The sequence below is a fragment of the Micropterus salmoides genome, unplaced genomic scaffold, assembly GCF_014851395.1.
Source record: "Micropterus salmoides isolate LMB-PRFRI ecotype aquatic unplaced genomic scaffold, ASM1485139v1 Ms_hic_scaffold_3, whole genome shotgun sequence".
Taxonomy (NCBI): domain Eukaryota; kingdom Metazoa; phylum Chordata; class Actinopteri; order Centrarchiformes; family Centrarchidae; genus Micropterus; species Micropterus salmoides.
Genome location: NW_024042261.1, coordinates 8,850,094 through 8,873,813, shown reverse-complemented (window position 1 = coordinate 8,873,813; position 23,720 = coordinate 8,850,094). Strand labels below are relative to the sequence as shown.

General features: G+C 42.3%; 2 protein-coding genes across 4 annotated transcripts in view; both read right to left on the bottom strand.

Moving 5' to 3' along the window:
* LOC119882857 (large neutral amino acids transporter small subunit 4-like) overlaps nt 1–12,569 on the bottom strand; it is a 29,497-nt gene extending 16,928 nt beyond the window's left edge. The window contains exons 1-5 of the mRNA XM_038693150.1: nt 12,411–12,569; nt 9,251–9,473; nt 3,221–3,431; nt 3,080–3,135; nt 2,771–2,847 (exon numbers count right to left, since the gene is read on the bottom strand). Coding sequence (XP_038549078.1) covers nt 2,771–2,847; nt 3,080–3,135; nt 3,221–3,431; nt 9,251–9,473; nt 12,411–12,554 — 711 coding nt within the window. The 5' untranslated portion in view covers nt 12,555–12,569. The remainder of the gene's footprint in view (nt 1–2,770; nt 2,848–3,079; nt 3,136–3,220; nt 3,432–9,250; nt 9,474–12,410) is intronic.
* Nucleotides 12,570–14,278: 1,709 nt separating this feature from the next.
* The window catches only part of LOC119882540 (unconventional myosin-Ic-like), a 59,921-nt gene continuing 50,479 nt past the window's right edge, over nt 14,279–23,720 (bottom strand). For all 3 annotated transcript variants that reach the window (XM_038692586.1, XM_038692588.1, XM_038692587.1), the window contains 15 exons: nt 23,045–23,150; nt 21,984–22,101; nt 20,967–21,080; nt 20,658–20,734; nt 20,490–20,558; nt 20,249–20,333; nt 19,918–20,077; nt 19,309–19,392; nt 19,102–19,195; nt 18,943–18,998; nt 18,713–18,848; nt 18,557–18,627; nt 18,347–18,444; nt 18,038–18,137; nt 14,279–17,000 (listed from right to left, as the gene is read on the bottom strand). In XM_038692586.1, coding sequence (XP_038548514.1) covers nt 16,974–17,000; nt 18,038–18,137; nt 18,347–18,444; nt 18,557–18,627; nt 18,713–18,848; nt 18,943–18,998; nt 19,102–19,195; nt 19,309–19,392; nt 19,918–20,077; nt 20,249–20,333; nt 20,490–20,558; nt 20,658–20,734; nt 20,967–21,080; nt 21,984–22,101; nt 23,045–23,150 — 1,395 coding nt within the window. In that variant the 3' untranslated portion in view covers nt 14,279–16,973. The remainder of the gene's footprint in view (nt 17,001–18,037; nt 18,138–18,346; nt 18,445–18,556; nt 18,628–18,712; nt 18,849–18,942; nt 18,999–19,101; nt 19,196–19,308; nt 19,393–19,917; nt 20,078–20,248; nt 20,334–20,489; nt 20,559–20,657; nt 20,735–20,966; nt 21,081–21,983; nt 22,102–23,044; nt 23,151–23,720) is intronic.

Below are 23,720 nucleotides of genomic sequence, written 5' to 3'. Positions count from 1 at the left end.
GGGAATAAATCACCGCCCCCTCTTCTCCTCAGCTTTACTCATGGCTTCACTCCCTGTTTTCCGTAGCAGGGACACAGAGTGCTGAGTGTGCATCCACAGGAGAGAATGAGGAAATGAAGCAAAGATAGATAAAGAAATAACAGGGAAAGAGTGGAAGGAGCCTAACTGTCCACTGATCTTATTAGAAGAGAGCAACACAGGAGCAGAGACAAAGAAAGACAGAATTTGGTGGGTCAACCTGAGTTTCAATGACACCTGATGCCCGAGATGCTGTCTCAGAGCTTTTTACGCCCTGAGAAACAAAGGTTACAGGTTTCTTAAAATAATTATTTTCCTTGGTAACAACTGTTGAACCAGAGACTGCAGAAAAAGCAGGGAGAGGGAAGGCATCCACACAATAACACTTCCTCTCTCTGTCACACACACAGACCAGGGTATTAGCATGTTTTACCAATTTAAGACTTAAGACATTTTTAATAACACATAGAATTGGACCAGGATAAGCAGCACAAAATGAGAAGCTAATTAAAATTTATTAACATGGAGTTTTTGCTGAAATGAACAGTCATCCATTGTGCGGTAATTAGCTTCCTAGCTACTGTAGCTAGCAGTAGTGACAATGTTTTTCTGTATAGGTCTGATGGTGCTGACTGAAACTGCACAAAAAGGCCACTGTCAGTGGAGTGTGCATGTAATGTGTCCCGACAGCCTGCAAACATTTTGTAGATTCAAGAGTTTTGTAAATAAAAGATGTTTTAATACCTTCAGAGGTAAGACTATTCAAGACCCCTGCAGATACCTTGACACACACACACACAGACTGAGGCAGTAACATTTGTGGAGGCCTGCAGGGAGCTGTAACGAAGCCCACTGTAGGTTAGAGGCGGTCCGCAGCTAAAACAACACACACACACCCACACACACAGGCTGAGACGGTGTTGATATACAGTAACATACAGTTCCAGCCCTGCTGAGGGAGAGCAGCTGAAACTAGAGACGACAAAAACAACCAGGCAGAGACTAGACTGAAAGGTTTGAGTGGGGGATGCAGTGGGATGAAACCAGCTGAGCAACTTCTTTCTTTGTGTATGTGTGTGTGCGTCAGTAAGGGTCCCAGTAGGCAGCCTGAATAGGAAACAGCGAAGCATGGGTGGAGATGCACATGCAAACACAAATGCACACTCAGTTCCCCTGTTGCTGTTTCCTGTTTGACTCCTCAGTGACAGCCAGTTAGCAACACTGTTGTAAAGAAATATCTAGCAGGCGTTGACAAAGTAACTCACATACTGAACATTCCCCCTCTGATCTAATGGCTAATGATGCAGTTTGGTGACATGGTTATCGTAGAAACTGTACCCCTCAGTTTGCGTAAAACAGACACCAGCTGAACCCTAAAAATGTATTTTCAATACACACTCTATTGTGTTGTTAGAACAATCACACATCTATAGTCGAAACACAAGGGATTCATGTGTCCTTGGGTGGCTGAAATAGTAATGAGGAGAGGTCTTTTTTTGGCTCCCAGCCAGAGAAGCAGCACGGGAGTGAATAATAAATGACTAATACAGACTTGCTTCTCTTTAAACCACTCTCTGCTTATGTCTCTCTCTCACATCCCTGTGATGCAGCACTTTGTCGGGCTGATGAGATCATCCTGACCACTGTCTGTCCATATCCACTCCGTCCGTCCCTCTTCGCCACATCACTGCTCATCCTTTCGTCCCAGTAGTCTCCTGTCAACTGCTCAGCCATCTCTGTCTGTCTCCCCCTTTGTCCATCTTTTTCAAATGTTCCCTCTCTCTGATGCAGAGGCATCATGTCTGTCTGCCCATCTCTCTCTATCTCACTGACCTTCTTGTTTCGTCCTCTTTCCATCAGTGTCTGATGCTATCACTCATTTCATTTCCCCTCATCTCAAATTTATATACTGTGCTATTCTGGTTTGCTGACACTGACATTGTATTAGAGGCTTTCTGTTATTCAGTGTTGACTGCATCCTGCTGAGGATGTTGTCACTCACTAAATAAACCAAGTATGAACCTCATTTAAGTGATTTTGTGTCAGGTCATGAGAGAATGTCGTAGGCTACCAAGAAATGTATTTGTGTGTCCTTGCAAAAGAGTTGTGAAGAAGCTTGGTGAGTTGCAGGACTTGTTAGCTGCTGTGCCTTTCCAGCTAACTGCTAACATGCTAGCCAGCTGTAGCATGCTGACAATAGCCAGGCAAAATATGTTGATTTTGCGCTCAGCTAGCTGGCCTTCTTCCAGTTAGGAAGCTAGCTAACTCATCACTAACCAGGCAATAAGTGAAAACAGTCAAGTGAATGTATATATGTTTGTGTTATAATTATATTTATATGTTATGTAGAGCTGTAGCGGAGTAGGGTTGTATAAAATTAGATGATTACATAAGTAATATTATAGCTTTCTCCATTTTGGCCTCCCTGGCTCTCCATTTCCTCAAATGTCAGCACTGTCAAGATGGTTTGCTATTTGTCAACAGCACCAATTTGCATGCCTAAGTTCACCACCGTTGAACACCACATAAAGGTCCTGTGCAGATTTACTTCGCCTCCTTAGGCAAATCTACCGATCACAGCACTTCCATTGAAATGAACGAGTTTGGTCAAATATTTTGGTGTTAAATATCCCTGACAAAAATAAAATTACTGGGGCATAAGTAGCATCATTTGACGCAGTGAAAGCAGGCATCAGCTATACACAGAGAAAATATAAAATAAGTTCTGCAATCTTAAAGCGTTCCTACTCACCGTCAGAGAAGTGAAGGTCATGCACATGCCTCCAAACCCATTCATCGCCAAAGCAAAGAAGATCAGGATGGACAGATCTGCAGGTGGAAGAGCAGATTAGTGACAAAACTCTGATTTGGTTACCCAGCTGACGCAAGGCAACTCCCACACACCCTACCGAATTGATTAAAGTGTCACCACTGCATCGACACGCTGTATGTGTCTGCGGGGAAATATGCTGTACACTGTGGCTCGCCTACAAAAGCAACATGACTGAGAGCAGTGTGTGAGGCACGATGTATGTGCGGTGACATGAGTAAGGATACTTACTGTTGGGATCACTGGCACCGTAGGCGATGAGGAGGCAGGAGAAGGCAAAGCAGGCACTGGGAACACAAAGCAATGGGTAATGTATGAATGAGGCAACAAATAAAGCAAACAATATTACACTTACGACTTCTCAAGCCTTACCTTCCCAGAAGTCGTAGCTTCCGTGGACCATATTTGTCCATGACAATGCCCATGGGCAGGGTGATGGCAGACAGCAGGAAGGAGCCCACAGTGAATGCCAGGTTCAGCATTTCGTCCTGGTCCTTACAGATGGGCCAGCCATTCATGTCCAGGTACTCCTCCGAATCAGGAGGCGCGGACATGTTGGAGAAGTTGAGGCGTGAGCTGTTTTCTGGATGGAAAAGAAGAGCAAAGAGAGGAAATGACTAAGATTTAGACTGTCAGTTTTTTAAAGCTGGATTTCTTTTCTGAAAGCTGCACACTGCAGCTATATGGTGATATCAGATGACAATAATATAATAACTTCACCTTTCACCACCTTGTGATTCGGTAACATCATAATATTATGTGCACACTACATACTCAAGTGAACCAGATGTTTGACACTTCAGATTATCCCTTAGATAAATAGGGTTAATCAAGGCTATGAGCGTGTTTTTACATGAATAAACAGGCATATATGAGCTTTAAATGTGATTATGAAACATAACCGGAAAAGAACCTGCTGACTTGCTCAATCATTCTAGAGATTTCTGTGTGGTCTAAAATAAATGCCTTCTTGGTATTTCAAGGGAGCTCAATTTCTAATGTTGCTCTCTGAGGTCTGAGCTTCTAGATCTACCCCTCCCTCTCTGAGAGCTGAGCTGCTGACCGAAAAGCCAGGAGACTCATAAAAGGTCACGTAAACAAAACTGTAGGCAAAACAACAACAATCCAGGGTAAACAGGTGCCAGAAATAGTCACAACTGAACCCCTGCATAGTGGAGGGAAACTCCATGAGGAGGTGGTGGGGGGTAACTGTAACAGTTTAACACAGACAGATACCGAACAGACTGCTCAGACTGAATCAGTGGTAAACATGTGGAGTCTAATTTTATCGTTGTGCTCTTTTACACTGTTGCCTCTGGTGAAACTCTGCTGGTATCAGCAGACAGACAGGTGACAAAGAGGAGGGACACAACTCCTCACTCACCTTGACTTGTTTTTGCTCAAAGTGCCACAGACAGACTCAGCAGTTTCCACATATTTTAAGTCTGGAGGAGGCGGTATAAAGGACTTAGTCATCAGAGTGTTTTCTTCATTTCAGTCCTGGGGGCAAGTCGACAACAGCAGCTACAGTCTCTGCTGCCTCATATAAACAGCAGAAGTGAAAATCTGCTTTCCCACTGTGATCTTAAAGGGGTATGTGATGTTGATTTCTGACACTGTTGAGCCAGCTTACAGCTGGGGTAGGTAATGTATCTCATAAGGATTTTTTGTTAGATTCGTTGAATTTCTCTCAACATCCTGCCAACAATCAATAAATCAAATACTACTACTAATAAAAATCCTCTATAGGATGCTCTCACAGGGCTGTAAAAAGCCCGGCCCAGTGTTTTGGGGGGAGTGGTTTCGGTTGGATCGTTTCAAAATCTGTCTCTTGCAAGTTTCTCCAACGTCGCCTACCCTAGCTTTACCATTAGGAGTGAGAGTCACCAAAGTATTTACAATTGATCTTGAGGGGAACATGAATGTCTGTACAACATTTTGCGCCAACTCCAACCAACACCGTCGGGGGTTCTTGTCTAAAACTCAAATATATGGGCTTTGGAATGAGCTTTCAAAAGCCCTTTGTGATCAAACCTTTCTGTCAATATGGAGATTATGTTAGACTAACAGAAGATAGCAGCGTTGCTCCCCCCACCTGCTGACTAACTGGCTGCAGCAAACCTGAGTCAATAAGGGAAGTGCCGGACAACACACACACACACACACAAATACACTGTAAAGGCTGGCTTCTGTGAAAGTCCTTCCTGATAGATCACACCGTGTGTTCCTGTATCCCTGCTGTCCTTCAGAGAGTGTTTCTCATTCATGTCAACGCCATTTTGTGTATATGTTTCGTCAAATTTTTCTAAGCCACTCCTTCTATAAGCTTCCCCTATACGTGCAGCTGATGTCAAACAGACTCACTTCCTACAGAGTCATTTGGTTTAATGATTACCAGCATGCACTAACAGCTTTGTTTCCTTGGCCCCATAGTTGTCCCTTTATTTACCTGTAGATAGCACCAAGACACAAAACTCAACCTGATTATCAGCATATAAATACACTGATTAAAAACAGGGGATGTTAGGAGGAGTAATGCTGTTGGATTCTACAGCCACAAACCTCATCCATGTATTAGCGATCATATCAACAAAGAATTAGTAGGCAGTGATCTCTCAGATGGAGGCTCTGTTCATCATGATTGTAGGCCGCTTATATAAGGAGAAGGATGCAGTCATTAATGTGTATGGTGATGAGGTCAAGTGACGGTTAGAAGGTTGTATTTATCAGCCTCAGGGCAACATGATCCACATGACAAGTGGATACACAACGAGCATTTGAGGAAACGAGAACAGAAAAACAGCCACTTTAAAAGTCCTCCTCCTCTAGGCAATGAGGTACATTGTTTTCACACTGGCCACAATCAAGCTTTTCTAGTGACAGAGCAAACAGTGACAACACACACAAACTTTATCTTTCAGAAACAACCTGAAGAAGCTCAGCAAAATAACAACGCTGACAGGCCGAGTTGTGAGAAAAGAAAAGGGGAGGTGAGAGCGGTTTGATGAGTTACACAAAGTAATGTACACCTTTCTCGCACCTTGTAACACACTGACACATACACACACTTCCCCCCACCAGAGTAACTACAACCACAACTGTGGGCAGTTCATGTGAACCGAGCAACAGCAGAGTTTCACTAATGCGAGGAAGGACACGTTCTTTAAAACTGAGGCACAGTGTGAAAATTTACATTTATTTACACATGAAAGTCTGTGTACAGGTGTTGGAGAGTAGTACTGCATATGTGAAAAATGTTGTAGAGAACTTTTTGTGAGAGAAACTGCCTCAAGTGATGTCATAAAACTGTCTATCATAGGCCCAACAATGCTGCGCTCAGTGGGTAGAGCGCGATTTAAGACTTAACATTCATAGAATTCTGCAACAGGTAGTTTTTACATATAGACAGATGACAATTACAGGAAAAAAAACCTGATTCAGAGAGTGGGGAATGCAGAGGTTTTCATACTGATCACTAACCATGGATGAAAAGTCCCATATTCTGAAGTCTTCATCAGCAAACAGTGAATAGCAAATGAGGGAACAATTTCAGAAGCATCCCTCAAGTCTCCAGGGTAATCAGAAAAGTTTAAGCTAAAAACTCTGGAAAAAGCGGAACTTTATTAAAGAATTGGGTCATGTTTTTCTGTACCAAAAACAACACTCACATTAAAACACATTTTTAGTTGTGGTACTTGTTCCTATTGTCACTACTGGCCAAGAAGAGATCCATTCCTTGTGTAGTTCTAATGTATCAGATGAGACACAAAATATGCAGTCCTTGTTCTGTGCAAAAACACATTTCAGTTCAGCCAAAGCTAATGAGTTAATCACATTAGGTGGAAATCACAGAAAATGAAAACGTTTTTAGTATGAAATGAATTTAAGAAATGTTAAATCTGAACCCTTCTTTAATTCAGACTGTAAAGGCAAGCACAGTGGTTTACCACAATCTCAAAATTGTCACGACGGCATTTAAACCTGATAATGATTGCAGACAGCTCCTTTGCACACTAGAAGCAGGATAATGGGACATGTTTGCACATATTTTGCCCTGAGGACACACACATTGACTCCATTGTGAGAAAAGACACACAACAACATCAACAGATGTTGCGCCTTCTTGACCTGATTCCACACTTCTCTACACGCTACACTACAAGTAAACACCAAAACTGTTGATTTAACGCCAAGGAGCCGGTTAGAGAGCGGGGACGGGAAGTGACGAGGCTGGGGTCGGGTCACTGTGGAAGGAGCTGAGTCAGTGGCAAGAACCCTAAAACCTAATCCAATCAAATAATCAACAATAAAGCGGAGCATCAGCTTTCTTTCACGTTAGTTTACAAGTGCTGTATCCACTGGTAGACAGAGAAAGGAGAGCTGTCTCCGAGCAGTTAATGCCACACCTGCGGTAATGTTTTACGCGCAGTGAAAATCAGTGCTCTCAGACAGGCTCATGTGATGGTGTGAGTGAATGCGGAGAGAGCGACGAAACCATCAAAAAGGCTTCACATGCACAAATGTACCCTGCAAGGCTTTCATCACTGCTCCTCCGTAGGATACTAAGAGGGCGACACGCACACAGAGACACAATCTGAGGATCAAAGACAGAAAAGTCAGAAAACAGCTTGTGCGATAGTCACTGTGGAGGATGAAGGGATGAATGGTCTCATTCACATTCACCATCCGCTGCCTGGAAAGGAGGCAACTCAAAACCCCACTGATGGTGAACCGTCGTTTTGGTTTATTGTAGCCGTTCTGTTTAATCTGCCCTGCAGTATGTTGCTACTGTGACAATGAGTGGTTACCTAATCCTGACTAGGGGGAACCGAAGTCCTCGTGTGATTAGATATTCCAAGCCAAAGCAATTTTGTGTCATAAAAACACAGCTGCATCGCCTTTGATCACAGAGGAGAATCAAATAATGATAAAACAACCTAATCTGATCCGTCTCTTGTTGTGCAGGAGCACTTCATCGCTGCTTTTGAAGCTTGTTCAGATCCTGCCTGCCTGCCGCTGGCATATTGACTTGTTCTCCGTGAGGAAATCCCAACTGTCGGATCAATAAGGATTCAGCGTGTTTACTAATACGCAGGTAGGTGCTTCTGTCAAAGGTCGCTGTCCTTGCCAAGGCAATAACACTCGTATGAATGAGAAGTGTAGAATACTAAGAGGTTGAGGCTGTTTTTAAGATGAAACCTGAACACCCCCCGGAGAAGCATTTAGTACGCTTGTTTGCATATCTTTAAATCTCCAAGTCCACCACACCCACTCAGCAAAAAAGTACCCAGGAGTGGTGCAATCAGTTTGTTGAAATCTTTTGGTTTCTCAGCAGCTCAGAGATACTCAGGGAGTCATCATGCAAGGTCATCACATTAACATCCCGTTCAAACTCTGACTAAATCCAAAAAGCCCAGAATGAGGCTGTTTTTGACTGTTAGAGCTCAAGATGAGCTATGTGTAGTTTATCTGCATGACAAGTATGTTAGCAAAACTAGTGGTAACAGTATAGCGAGTCGTTCATGAGATTTACAATTACAGTTTCCAGTATGATTAACTAAAATACATGTAATCTAAAGGAGAGAGAAAGAAATGAGTTTAGTGGACCTCTGCAGTCCGCTCCTCATCTCTGATTGAGGCTTCAACCTGCATTAGCTGCTATCAGCTGATTTTGAACTGTCAGTGAGCTAAAACGGTGAAGTACTCTAAAAGTACCAGTACAACAATGTAAAAACCCTACTAGTAAACGTGTTGCATCAATAATCCTAATTATCTCGAAGTACAGAAGTATTATGTAATGTATATGTAATGTAAATGTATCAGAAGTAAAAGTACTCGTTCTGCAGTAAAATGACCTCTGTGACTGAAATATTATTGTATATTAATTATTAAATTGTTAATACTGGTGCAACAATGTAGCAGTAACAATGAGTAGCATTTTACTGCTATAACTACTTTATATACAGTTGGGTATTTTTAGTCCGGTGACTCGCAACCTAGGGGTCAGGCCCCCTCTAAAGGGTCACCAGATAAATCTGAAGGGTCGTGAGATAATTAATGGGGTAAGAATAAAAAAAATGTTCTGTTATGCAAATTGAATCTTCATTATCAAATCTTTATGTGAAATATTGGATAATTATACCTCTTTTGGGTTTTCATTATTTAAGTTAAACCACCTGAGAAGTTTAGAGGGAAGCAACAGCTGAATGTTGAACAATACAGTGTATTTTCTAAGCTTATTTTTGTACTAAAGAACAGTACTTAAGTAAATGTGCTGAGGTACTTTCCACTACTAATGGGGTCAAACAGTTCTGCAGCCTCCCTCATCTAAACCCTTCTGAAATCCCCACATCACCTCCCCCAGCTTTGTAAAATATGACAACCCATGTAAAACTGACTCACCCAGTCCTCTGCACAGGTAGGAGTAGAAGCCCTCAGACTTGAGCATGATGAGCAGGGATCCCCAGCCCAGCAGCACAGCAGAGAAAAGCAAGTTCTCTATGACCGCCGTCACCGCCATCCACCAGCGGCGGGAGAAAGCAGTGGCCAGGGTGGGAGCCATCTCTGCTGGATCGGGAGGCAGCACTTCACTGGCCTGACGGGAGGTGAGGGAGGCTGCTGGAGCCTGGAAGACAAGACAGGGTAGGGAGGGGAGGTGGGGGGGGTTAGTGATGAGAAGATGACCATAATATTAAGGATTCTTCTGGGGTTAAATATTCTACAGACTAGCAAATTGCATGCATGAAAATGCAATGCTGTATTCCTTTTTTGGTACTCACTGGAACTGATTACAGATCATTTATTATATACCATAAACTAACAGTCTTACATGTCTGCAGTCCTCTGCACCCATTCTTATTTACAATTTACAGCAACAGTTGACTTGAAAATAGACATTATATGTTGTAGTGGTCATTTTATATATAGGCCTACTGTATGCATCTGTTTTTTTAATTGCTTGTATGGTCATAATGTTTCCTTTTTCACTCTGCTTTGTTGTCCTTGTCGTTTAGCTGCTTGTCTTCCTGAACATTGTTCTTGGATCTGTGTGTAATTGTGAGAGTATCTTAAAACCAGAATCAAATTCCTTGTAGGCTATGTGTACACATAGGCCTACTTTGCATTTGAAGCTGATTCTGATTCAGAGGTGCTTAATTTCACAATAAAGTGTTTTGGAAGACTCTCTGGGCCTGATCTTTAGGCTCCTCTACATGTCTTTGTTTTTGCCTGATGATGATGATGATGGTGGTTGAGGTGTTGGTGGTCTAGAGGAAGACTCCCACAAACAGGAAACAGCTGAAGTGCACAAATCCCTCCTACAAATATTAAAAACTCCCGCCCCCTGACATATCTGATTGGCTTAAGGGTTTAACAAGTCTTCTTCTATAGGCTGCCAGTGACATAGCTCGTGCAGCAGCTACACGTGAGGTTGATGTTGCATTCAGTCCCTGTGAGGGAAGCCTACTGAGGGCTCTTTGTTACCAGAATGTGTTGCTTCTGTTGAGCTTTCACATTTAAATTAAACGACCTGCTGGGTTTCTCTTTGTTTTTATGAAAATAGAAAACTGTTTAAGTGGGTGTCGACTGTGACAAAGCTACTTTGGTAAAAACAAGATTTTTGTTTACAGAAAACTCAACCGCACGTGAATGCAGCGCGAGATCCAGCCGGTTCGAACCAGTGCGGCGCGAGCTTTTCTGTGTCATCTGGCTGTCAGCGCGCGTGCAGCTGCCTGTCTGCTCTGAGACACTTTCTGTTGTAGCCTCCTTACACTGTGCTAATGATTAGGTTCATTACACATCACATCAAAAAACATATAAACAAATAAACATACAAATAATAAAACGCTGGAACACTGTAAATAAAAATGCCGACTAATTCAAATAAAACCCGAATATCTAAAATACATAGTCTAAACTTTAGGCAACTGCAAAAAACAAAACAAAAAAACGAACAAGATAATGAACCTATTTATAGCTATTTCTAGTGTAATGTGGGGATTGTGACGCGCTTTAATATTGTGCAGAGGCAACCTGACTACAATTGAAGCAGCTATTTTTATTTATTGGATCTCAGTGGGTTATTTTGGCCTTCTGGTAATATCTGCCATACTACTTCGGATAGCCTGCTGCTTTTGTCTGAATACAAAGTTGATGTCACTCATCGCCTCCAGCACTGAGGACCGTGAAAAATATGACATGACTCGCGCTGTCCAGACTTCACTTGGATTTCGTGTGTTTTTGAGGAGCTGATCCGCAGATCGTCTCACTGCGAACAATAAGACAAAGTATATTGCGGTGAATGAAGAGCAATGCTGGAACTGGTCTGAACTGGACTGAAATCAACCGCACAAAACCCCCCCACCCCACCCCAATCTGCATCTCTCCGCACAGTCAAGTTAGCCAGAAAAAAACATCGCAGTTCCGGTTGCTGGTTTCAAAGTAAAAGTCTAATGAATGTCGCTAACTTACGAGCCTTAGCGAGTCAGATAAAAGTGCCAATGTAGATATGACAGCCCCTTTACCTTTCAGTTTCCCATACATTGAACTTTACATGATCATAATCAAGAAAGTAATGAAAAATGAAGATAAAACTACGTCTACAGGCAACAAAATGCAGCAGCTTAGTAGGATAAGCTATAGAACTACCCGTAGCCTATCTGTACGTATATTAGGCTAATAAAAGTGATGAACGTAATTGATGCAGTACGTTTCACATTATATTAGCCGAATGCACTGAAACCTGAGTCTGAAAAAAGACAAAGGTCCTAACGCCTTAACAAACTGGATGGTTTTCGCAACGTGTTGTTGTGCTTTTATTTTGAAGGTAACCCCTGCACTTTTCCGGATTTATCCGGCACCTTTCTCCGTGACTTGACGCACATCTACACAAGAGGCGCTCAGCTGTTCAGTATCAACAACAGCACGGGAAATTACCATTAAGCTGCTGAAACAAAGACAGTTAACTAGACGCCAACTGGCAACAAAAAGCGTCCACATACAAGAGTCTCGGCTGTTATTCTGCTGCCTCCCAACTGTTTCTGTGAGCTCGAGCGGGATTTCCTTTAGCAATTAAAGGAAAGAAACTTTCATGCAGCCGCTGACTACATGCTCGACTGGCATCCCTGTGCCCGAGCAAAATAAAGGGAAACGGAAGAAGCGGTCGGTCTTGATGGTGAAATGAAAGAAACAAGTGTAACAATTCCGCTTGATCTCATCCAATCTAATCGGCTGTGTGTGTTTTGCAGTACATTTACAGAATCAACATGCTCAGAGACAATGGCTGTGTCGATAAAAACACAGATAGTCTTAAAGTTGATAACAGTGTTGCAAGCCTCAGTTCCCTCTCTGCAGCCATGACACAAACGAAATACACAGAGAGGAAAAGGCTCAAGGAGGAGGAGGAGAGCACTTTGCTGCAAAAATGATGCCTGTGATTAACTGTGTCATTGTGAGATGGTGATTCCTCCTATGATGCACGCCAAAATATGAGTCAGCCTCTCCTCCAGTGCAGTGCAGTGTGTCAGAGCTCCGGTGTGGAGCATCCTTGGTGCGGACAGCCTACCTGAGTCTGTGGAGTCAACAGAGACTCTCCGTCCTCGGTCAAATCTTTCTGTCCCTCAGATGTCTCCCGACACACAGAGCAGCGGTGGAAATTCACCTGTGGAGAGTCTCTTTGGCTTATTTGAATCGCTCTTTCCAGTCTCATCCCTCATTGCTGCCGTTTTATAGCAGCGCAGGAGCGGTGCACAAACAACACCGCCTCCCTATTGGCCCCTGCCTGAGCTAGAGACGGGCCGGAGCCAATCAGAGCGCGACAATGTTACATGTATGTTGTTTCTCAACACTGAAAAATTGTTGGGGAGACAGTTCGCTTTGCTATTTAAGATAGCTTTTACTTTGAAAAGTAGTCAATGCGATAATTAAATGCAGAACTCCATTTTATTATGTAGCTATTATAAAAACAGAACTACATCCAATAAAGCCACTGAAACTTTGGCAGAGGGCAAATGGGGAATATAAGCAAAGGTAGTTTTGATGTTTTTCTATGTTATTCACCGTAACTGATAAAGAACTCACTCCTAAAATGGCCTTTAGTACAACAAAATTGGTATTTAGGCTCGTGCAATTGCAGAACCATTTTTGGTGAATGTTGTCTGGGCTTAAATGGTCCTATAGTCGACTTTCAAGTAGGCTATTTTTAAAGAAGAGAAAGACTGTGTCAGGGTTAAAAGTCTCAAAACCTCAGTGGGTATTTGCTCTGATTTATTCTGATAATTTAGTGGCCTAGTCTGTGTGAACTGCTACCCAAGTCCTTGTTTTCTCTGTGTGACAAATGCCTATAGATCTTCTATAAGCACTGCAGCATCTACAGTTGCATATAAATCCTGTCAACATATGAGGTGACTCGCTGTTTACTTCTAACTTCATGCCCAACTTGAAATTCCTAGAAGTACAGGAGAGGAGGACTCACATGGTCCAGTGGAAAGGGTTGTAAACAAAAACCACTGGGGGGGGGGTTGGAACACCGAGGGCGACACCTAGTGGCTGCTTTGAAGTAGGATGCTGAGGGTTTGTACTGTGCAGGCCTGATGGACAGTGAAGAAGTACTCACACTAAATGTGTCTGCTACTGAGTGGGTGGTGTACTCAGCGTTTTTTTAGAGCCTTTTAACTGAAAACAGCTGCATGCTGCTGCCAAGGATGAGAACAGTGAGAGTGAACCACAACAAGTTAGCTTTAAAGTTTAGCCGGACAGATGAGCAATGAGCTGAAACTCACTATAAAGCTCGGTAAAGCAGGTGGAAGCAGCAGACTCAGCTGATCCTTCTCTGTATTTTCATCACTGCAAGCGACCCCTCTCACATCTTACATTGTTTTCACATTGTCATCTGTAGCAAATATATTATCTGCAAAATAACAAGCTGTCAAATAAATGTATGGAGTAGAACTACGGTTGAATAAAATGGAAGTAGCCTACAGTACAAATACTTTAGAACTGTATTTAAGTGCAGTACTTAGTAAATGTTACATTCCACCGCTTTTGAAGGATTAAAACACGGGACTGCCGGTCACAGATCCGGGGCCCCAAGGGGTCAGAGGCCCCTAAACCAGAGCCTCTTTCTGAAGAGACTGTTTTTTAACTGTCTCATCAAATATTCATTTTATTTTATTATGGGGGAGAGAGAGCGGGTCGTCCACTGTCGGCGGTCTGATCCTCCTCCAGTCTGCATGTCGAAGTGTCCTTGAGCAAGATACTGAAGCCCCAATTACTCCCCGATGTTTGTGACATCAGTGTGAAAATGATTAGTTTCTGTTTCCGATGAGCAGTTAACACCTTGCAGGGCAGCTTTGCCATCACTAGGACACTAGGACACACACACACACACACAGCTGAACAGGAACGAAGAAAGAAACCACTAACAGCCATTCATCGGTTTGTATTTACTTTTCAAATTTATTTTTCAAATCTTTAGTATCTTTTTTTTTTTTAGTGTGTTGTCATAATTATACATTGGTGTGGTGCATACAGTAAGTCAGGACTGATAACAGGAGTGCATCTGTAAATCAACAGACAAACGCAGGACTTGTTTTGAATAAAGCTTATACACAAACAGGGAGGAGACCTTTAGATGATGCTGGGAAACTTTTAGAAATGGGCCGACACCCGTCATCAGCCAGGGACTAGATTCAAGGAGGTATTTCTCTTCTAATTCCACTCTAATCTGTTGTATTGCTATATCCAACAAGGCACATTAACAAGTTTGCGTTCACAAACAATACTAAAAGCTTTTTCCTCCCCATATGTTTCACATCAAACCTCGCTTGGCTTGAATCTCTCATTTATAACACAGAACACAAACTGTACATACAGATCTCCCTCCTGAAAGAAACAAGACGACATTCAGAACTGACATCATTACATCATATAAATCGTACAACACAGAATCACTATAAATCAACAGGTTCTTTGGCTAGTATCTCGTAAGTGCGGTCGCACAGTCCTGCCTCGCCATATTGCACCCACCTCGCCACCCAGAGCCATGCAGAGAAAAAGTTTTGTCAGTGAGCGAGGTCTGGAGAAAAGAACAAAAATAATCTTGGAAACATTTTGGAGCTCCTCTCAAAAGTTTTCAATAACACAAGTTTTTCAGGGTCAGTCTTTGGTCAGAGTAGACGGAGATGTGTTTTGTTGTAGAGCTGGTCTATAGGAGACCCATAACCTGGTGTTAAGGATGAATAAATATTTTGCTGTTAATGAAGGATATTAGGTTCCCATGACAATTTAGATGCTACTGTATTTCAGAAGTTTTTCTATTGTTAAAAGGGCAAAAACTGTGGATGTTTATACTTGGCACTAAAGGAATAGTTTGACACTTTGGAAAATGCACTAATGTGCCTTTTTGTCCGAGAGGTAATGAGAAAATTGATAGGACTATCTGTGTGTTCAACATGATGCTGGAGCTTAGCTTAGCATAAACACTGGAAAGAGGTGGAAACCGATAGCCTGGCTCTGTTCAAAGCTTATCTGCATACCAGCACCTCTAAATCCCAATAATTCACATTTAATTGTGTTTCTTTCATCTGTATTATAATCAAAATGTTTAGGTTTTTACCTTTGGATAGAGCAAAGCTAACTGTTCCCCCCCTAAAATAAGCTAGCTTCTTATTTAGCTTACAGACACGAGGATGGTATCAATCTTGTAATAATCTTAACTCTTGGCAAGAAAGTGATCCAGCTGATTTCCCAAAATGTCAAACTGTTGCTTTAAAAATGTCACATTTAAATCAGTCAAACATCTGGACAATATCACTTTTTTTTGGCCTTCACATGTATTTGAGCTAAACACAGTTTCAGTCTCACATTTTGGTCTAATTGCAGCTTCAAAGGCGTAGCATTGTGAAAAGCGTTTTATTGAACATCAACACTAAAACAAAAACAGGTTATTGCAGCTTCAAAAATACTGGTCAAACCCTGGTGGGGTGTAGCCATCTGACCAGTTCAGAGAGAGAGAGAGAGAGAGAGAGAGAGAGAGAGAGAGAGAGAGAGAGAGAGAGATGCTGGGGCCGTAGACAAAGTCAGAGCGTGTTACTTTGTTCTGAACAAGGGAAGACTGCTGTACAGCATTCCGTCAGAGGACATTCAGGTTTCTATCTACACTTAACTCGCCTCATTCTCGTGCGGAGTGTCATGGTTTTCACACATCAATATACAGCTCAACTCACTTTAGAATAAATTAGTCAAGGGGAAAGGCACAAACACCTGGGGTCAAGGCAAATGACCGCTGCGTTCTTTCTTTTCACCTTTCTCTTGCCTTTTCTCGCCCACATACCTGGTTCCTTTTGCAGCATCTACACAGCTGTTTATTTAATGTAGTGAATCTCTCATGACAAGCTCCCTTCTTATTCTGACACAGCACAAATAGATAATAAAAAAAAAACAAATTCAGTAGCACATCCAACTATTTATTCTGATTTAGTGAGCCAGTCTGAGACAACCAGCCTTTTGGTGCCAAAGCATCACCATTTGAGTTGTTCTTCCTCGTCTCTGATCCCGTCAACAACTCTCCTACATACTGTCACCCTTGTTCTACACACCTTCATGATTCAATACCAAGCCATTCACCCCAGTTGGAAAAGCAGTGTCAAGGAGACAGTCGAGGCTATGAGTCAAGCAGAAAAAGTAAACGGTGGAAAAAAAGGCAACAGGCAAGAACTAACCCTGATTTTCATCAATCCCCTTCTTCTCATTGTTGTCTCTTATTCTGACTCTTCCCTCATCATTTTCTTGGTCATGTTCCCAAATAAAGCACAATAAACACACATGGTGCAAGAAAAATGCACCAAAATATTAGTTATTTCTTGGCCTCATATATAAAATCAGAATTTTCAAACAGCAACAGTATTAATCCCAAAAATATAATATATAAACATAAATATATCAATTAGTTTTGCTGGATTTATATTTGTTTTTGTTTTTTTTTTAAATTGGAAGCACATGCCACCCGTGTAGTGACAGCTGGCAACTGATTGGCTTAGGCAGAGCAACGTCTGCGGTCGTGTGATTGGAGGATGGGAGAGGTGAGCAGTAAGTAGGTCCTGGTGTATGTGTGTGGTCAGAGTGGCCATCATCTGGAGTTCAGTCTGGGAGCAGTCTGGAAGACATGGAGGGGGAAAATAAAATAAAATTGCATCAGAGGTCAACAGAGTGACTTCCACTCTTTGGACAGAAGCAGGAAGTAACCACACAACAACAGGAACTTCAGTAAGTAATGTGTGAAGCAACACAACACTAATATCTCGACTGATAAGAGCGTTTTGTAAGAATTAAATATTAACCAGACAGCTCTAACCCGCAAGCACCACCCCAACAAAGAGCTAGCTAGTAATATTATTAATTATTATCAGAAGTCTGGTTTGAGAATTATTTCCAGTCTGGTGCAGGAGGATTTTACAAAGAAAAAAAACACCTAACTCATCTTCATAAGAGTAGAATTATTTAAATAGTTCAGTCAACAAAACTGTCAAACTTAAAGATGTTAAAGTTGCATTAATGATATTTTTGCCACTTGTTGGCAGTGCACTAAAGGCCCTGAAAACCTATTTTCTCAATCAGCTTAATGTGAGCGGGGAAGTTTTACATAAACAAATGTTCACTGTCCTTTTAGCTCTGTTTTTGGTCTCCACCAACTCCTGGGAGAAATATCTGGCTGTTTAGCTGCTAAATGCTCCACTGCAGTCACCAGCTAGTTGCTGTCGTTGTCTGCCTACAGTGGATAGTGGGTGTATCGAATCAGTTTCCCTGGAAAAACATCTGCCGGCTGCTGGAAACAAGCTGAAAACAAACAAGCTACAAGAGGCTAAAAGGCTCTGTAGAACGGAGGGGAACTGCAGTCAGGTGATAATTCATTAGCCCCCCCTATCCCATTTGACACTGATATGTGACCCATCGTTAAAATAAAATTATTCAATAGTACAGCTTTAAATAGTATTGCAATTTATCAACTACTGGATGCTGCTATCGTAAATCCTTATAATCCCAGACTATATGGGTAACTTGACATAGGACGGCATTGAAAAGCACATCTCATGCTGTTCTGTCAGTTATGACTGAATAACATCAAAGGAAATAAAAGGTATTTGCATAGCTTTCAATTTAGAAAAACTTTAGAGGAAGATTTAGCAGACTCACCACAGACAAGTGTCCGTTCTTAGCCTTGGCCACCAGTAGTTCTGATCCCGGCGTGAAGTCTATGATCCCTTCTTTCCCTTGACCCACTGTAAACTTTATACTGGAGGAGGAACAGAAGGATAGTTAGATATGTCTCGCTGCTTTTTACCACTTCTCACCTGTAGATGCTTGAGAGTGTAGGAGTAGAGATTTACTTTTAAGGAGTGCTATATAGCTGTTAGCATTATGGAAGTGCATACACACACACACACACACACACAAAAACAGGGCAAGTGCACAGTGCACGTTCAGGGTGTCTCTGCTGCTCACCTGCCCTGGTTGATGTTGATGCTGTTTATTTTGTCGGCACAAATCCCAATCTTGGTCAGGGTCTCGATCACATGGTCACTCTGCAGGATCACGTCTCCCTGGGAAGAAACCATCAAACAGTAAAACGCATTTAGAGTTATACAAAGCAACATGACTTTCTTTTTATTATTCATTTGTCATGATTCATCTACAACAGATCCTTGGGTTCACCTTCTGTTTGTTGTCGTCACTGGGCACGTGCAGAACGAACAGGCCGTCGCTGAGAGAGCTGACGGAGATACCTGCAGGGGAAGGACAGTTTTAATGAGTAACGAGAAAAAGAAACAACCCCCTTTTGCAAATGATGGCCGGCAGTTGACCTCTGACCTTTTAGAGCTCCATAGTCGATGCGCTGCTTGAGTTTGGCCTCCTCTACGATAATGACACTGTTGGAGGTGAGCAGCAGCTGGCGGGGCCGAGCCTTGTAGCCTTTTCGGTCGTACTTGGTGACTGGCACTGCATACTGGGAACAGAGTGATGATGGTCAAAAAACGGCTGATGAATACACTTAAGACAGCTTTTAAACTGCCCTTTGTTTGTGACTTTGCTGGACTAACCTTCATCTTCTCACTGCCCAGAGCCTGCAGCACCTTGGGGTTAATGTCCTCACCATCTGAACGAGTGGAGACATGCTGTTCAAGTCTTTTACATACTATGCGATAGGAAGCCTGCAGAAGTTTCACAGCTAATTTGTTGTAGCAGGAAACATGTCTTACTGAGTCTGGTGCCGACAAACAGTTTGGGCACGCTCTGTGGGTAGTTGTCCTTCTTGTCCTTGAAGATCTCACTGGCCATCATCTTCTGCTCCATCTATTTAAAGACAGATTTACCGACAGTGAAGCAAAGGAAAGAGGCGGCAAACCAAAATCCCGACAGTCAGATTACAAACAGCGCGTCTTGGCTGGTGATGGGACAATATTCACCTGGTGTTTCCACTCAGGACTGATCTTCTTGCAGTAGCTCCACACCATGTTCTGCATGCACAGCTTACGCAAGTGCTCTGAGGCCTAAAGACACAGACACAATGTCTTCACATTAGCTCCGCTGGCAGTGTGGAGTCATAATACATACTGGATATGTGAGCAGTCTTTTCTTTTTTTCTTGACACTCTTTAGATAACATAAAAATTGACAGTATTTGTAGATACATATATTTGAAATAAATGAATGCTGAATTATAGTGTCCTAAATTAATCAAATTTTCAGAGAGTTTCCCCAGTCTCCAAAATCTAAACAAGGGAACAGACATTTTATTTACCATAAAAAGTTTATAAATAAATATTAATAAATATTAATATGAATATCAAAACAAAATATCAGGTTTGATCTATAAATATCACTACAGGTCTAAAGCTTTAACCATACATGGTCAAACCCTAATTAAACCCCCTTTATCTGTGCTCACAGAAGAAAGTGGTGTTGTTTATGTAAACCTTTTACAGCTCCGTTGGCACAGTCACTCAAGTCAAGCGCATTACAGTGATGACCTACATACATGTGTGTGTGTGTATGAGCATGTGCTGTAGCCCCAACCTCAGTGAGAGCAGCCGGAGGCGTCGGCCAGCTCTTGTCCAGGACGTCCTTGGGCAGGTTCCTCCGCAGCGTCATGAGGAAGGAGTAGCGCACATAATCCAGGAAGTACTCGTTCTCTGGACAGCGCTCCCTGTGGCGGTAGATGAAGCCTTTGATGAACCTGAGTATTGGACAAGGAGTGGAATTTAAGATTTAGAAAAGGAAATTAAAAGGGATTACAACATCTGTACATATTATGCTCCTTCTAAAGTCACATGTTAGCAGACATCAGAGTAAGCTGCATTTATATTTATCACACAGTGGGTGTATTGTGCCATCTGCTGGCCAGTACCTGCGGATAGTATTAGCAGCCTGTCGTCTGTGCTGGGCTCTCCTCCTGGCCAGGATCCCTCTCCACCACGCCTGGATGGCAATAGCTGCAAGGCACATGACATACGCAATCACAAACAAATACATGCCAAATACGTGCAAAGAAATTGTTACCGTAGCTGCAGCAAACTATAAATTGACATTTACTGGAGAAAATGCTAAATGAGCCCGGTGACGATGAGCGTGACAAGAAGTTTCCTCACCTGAGGTTCTGAGTTTTTGGTATTTGGACTTCTGGCGGTAGCCTCTCCATCCTGCCTGCAGCTTGGTGGCTGTGGGGCGACAAAGAGAGAAAGGAGACACATGGTTTAAATCTGTGGAGATTCTGAACATACTGAGCACAAATCATGAGTCGTGTCAGAGGCTCTCACCAAGACTGTGTTTCCTGGTCTCCAGTGCATCCTCGGTGGCAAACAAGGTCTTTGGGAAACGGATGAAGATTTTGGATCTAAAAGGTGGAGGTAACGGTACATTTACAACTCATAGTGATTTACAAACAGGGTTAAGAGCAGTTCAGAGTCAAGAAGAGGGATAAAACATCAGAACGGGCAACGAAGGAAAAGCAAGTTTAAAAATGTAAAAATAATGAGGTTTAACGCTGCTTCTTAAGCTTGTACTAAATGATCTGAGACAGCCATTTGACTATACAGTAGTATACACTTAGGTATTGTGTTGCTGACCTGCCCAGTTTGTACTCCTCAGGCTTGTATCCCAGGTATTTGACCAGTGTGGCCACTCCATCAGACAGTTTCCCCTGCCAGTTAGGCCATGTGTCTGGACACAGGGACTTATACCTGAACAGACACAAAACACAAGTAAATACTAGAATATAGTACAAGAAAACACGAACAGCAACAGAAGGAACCAGGTTTAGAGCAGAAACTAACAACATTTTTCTAACTAGAAAAATAATCTGTAACTATTCTGATAATGGATCAATAGTTTATGTCATTTTTCCAAAGCAAAAATGCCAAATGTTGCATAATGTTATGGCAGAAAATTGTGACCAGCCTCTGCTTATGTCAGAGTAAACAGAACAGTGTGAAAAACAGAAATTTGATGAAGTCATCTTGGGCTTTAAAAAATTGTGAGGGGCATTTTTAATATTTAATATAACGAACCATTTATGGAGAAAATCATCAGCAGATTAACCGACAACAAAATAATTGTTTTGTTGCAGCTTCAGGCTCAGTCCCTAGTGTCGTCTTTGTCAAAACTGATTTCATTTAGATTTATAGTTTAGGAATAAAGCTGGCACTCTTATTCAAAGCAATGAATTTGCTAGTAGGGGATCAGCTCAGGATATTTTAACAGGACTGGGGACTGATCCTGAACCCTTCCTGAAACCAAGAAGATCAGAAAAAAAAAAATCAGTTAAAAGACCAAATCAGTACTTCTTTGATGGCGATTGCACTTCAGTTACCCAGGAGTCAAATAAGTAGAGTGGGGTAAACTAACAAACACTGCGTTGACCAAGAAACCTGTATACTTTACTCAGTATGTTCTCACTTCACATCTTGTTGTGTCTCCTCGTGTACAGCGTAGCTCTGTATGTCTAATCTGGACAATTTGACTAAATTGAGAAAATCATATCGGTTGTGTACCACAAGAAAGGGAACATATACTTGATACTGTGCTTCCATGTGATTGCACCTTACTGGTAAAAATAAGAAATAAAAAGACAAGTAGCTGATCACCTCTGCAGGAAGATCTCGTAGCGCCGTCTGTAAGCAAAGCCGGCTCTCCTCACCCTCAGATTCTCCATCAGCCCCAGGTACTTGACCTGGTGACGGATCAACACCTCGTCAAATCGAACTGGGACGGGAGGAGAGGGGGGAAAAGTGGGAGAGAGGGAGATGGATAGCTGGGTCAACTCAGTCTGCGAAAAATGTAAAGTCTGTTGGACCAAAATGAACCAGTGAAAACCAGTAAATGCTAAACAACAAGAAGTAGGAGTGACAAAGGACAGAGAAACAGTGTGAAACTAACAAAAGGCCAACTGTGGAGAGAAACAAAGGCCGGCCCGATATACTGACGACCACACGGAGAGTTCCACTGCGGCCACTCATGCAGCCAAAAACAAACTGTTTTGGCTGGTCTTAGCTAAAGCACAGGATTAACATGATGTTCCTGGGAAAATATTAGCTTGTAGAAGCAGCTAAGCTGCTTCAACCGTGTTGACAAGAACTGTTACATAAAACTGGGCTCAACCATTGAAGACTATGAGTGTTTAGCAACAAATAACAGCCATTATCATTTGAATCACATGAGTACGTCACTACATGTCGTGGAAATTTGATTGGTCATATTCAGACATCAAAATGCAAACTTGAACATCTGATCTATGAAAAATAATCAATCAAGAATGAACTGAATCCGTCAGTTATGTGTCTAATGTGTGTTGACACAAGAGGAACAATTTGACAGCTTGAATTGAAACAACTTGAACATTGTTTTTTTCAAATATCAAACACTTGAAATTATCTTTTCAAAAACCACACGAGTACAGTTTTTAAAGTAAAACATTTTAATGTTATAAATTCAGTGATATTTAATTTTAGACTAGTATTTAGCTGCAATTTCATCGTCACAATTTGGTATTCAGTTGCTTATAAGATTACAACTATTAAAGCTATTATTTGCTCCCATGTAAGTGTTAGACTTGCCAACATAGACCTAAAACATTGGAGAAGTTGGGACCATTGGCACGCATTTCTGGATTCTATACCAAGCAAAAAACAAAAACTTGACTTCATACCTGCTTGCTTGGCGTCATTGGGCTTGATGCAGCGGACGTACGACGGCTCCTTCGACATGAGGATCTCCATGAGTTTCGCCAGACTTGCTTTGAACTGGGTGGCTGCCTGGAGGGGCAGACACAAACAGACAGGACAACGAACGAAAGCTGGTTAGGAAGCGATGAAGAGGTGAAGGTAAGAGGGCGGGAGAGGCAGCGGGTCAGTAACCCGAAGGAACAGAAGGTAGAAACTGAAGAGGAGCAGAGAGGAGTGTGTACGCAAATCAAAGCCCGCAGACAGAGATGGTGACCTAAGAAGAGCTACGCAAGCAGAGGGGCGGCTGATGTGACTGGCAGTCCAGTAGAGACTGAACACTGGGCCCAGTGTGGAGGACTAGGACTCCCAACATGCCAGCCTGTGACAGTACCCTGTTCAGCTGTTTGTGTGTGTGTGTGTGTGTGAGAAGTGCATACAAGTGTCAGGGCATTCCTCAGTAAGTGGGAGGCCGCAGAGAATCCCCATCAAACCGCCCCCCCACCCAACACTGTAGAGAGGAAACACACCGCTGTTTGTTTGCTTGTGGGAAAGTATGTTGGGATGTATGAGAGTATGATTTATAAGAGTGTGGAAGACAGGCAGAGAAAACCCCAGGACACCAAGAGGGAATACAAACACACACACACACCAAGATAGCTC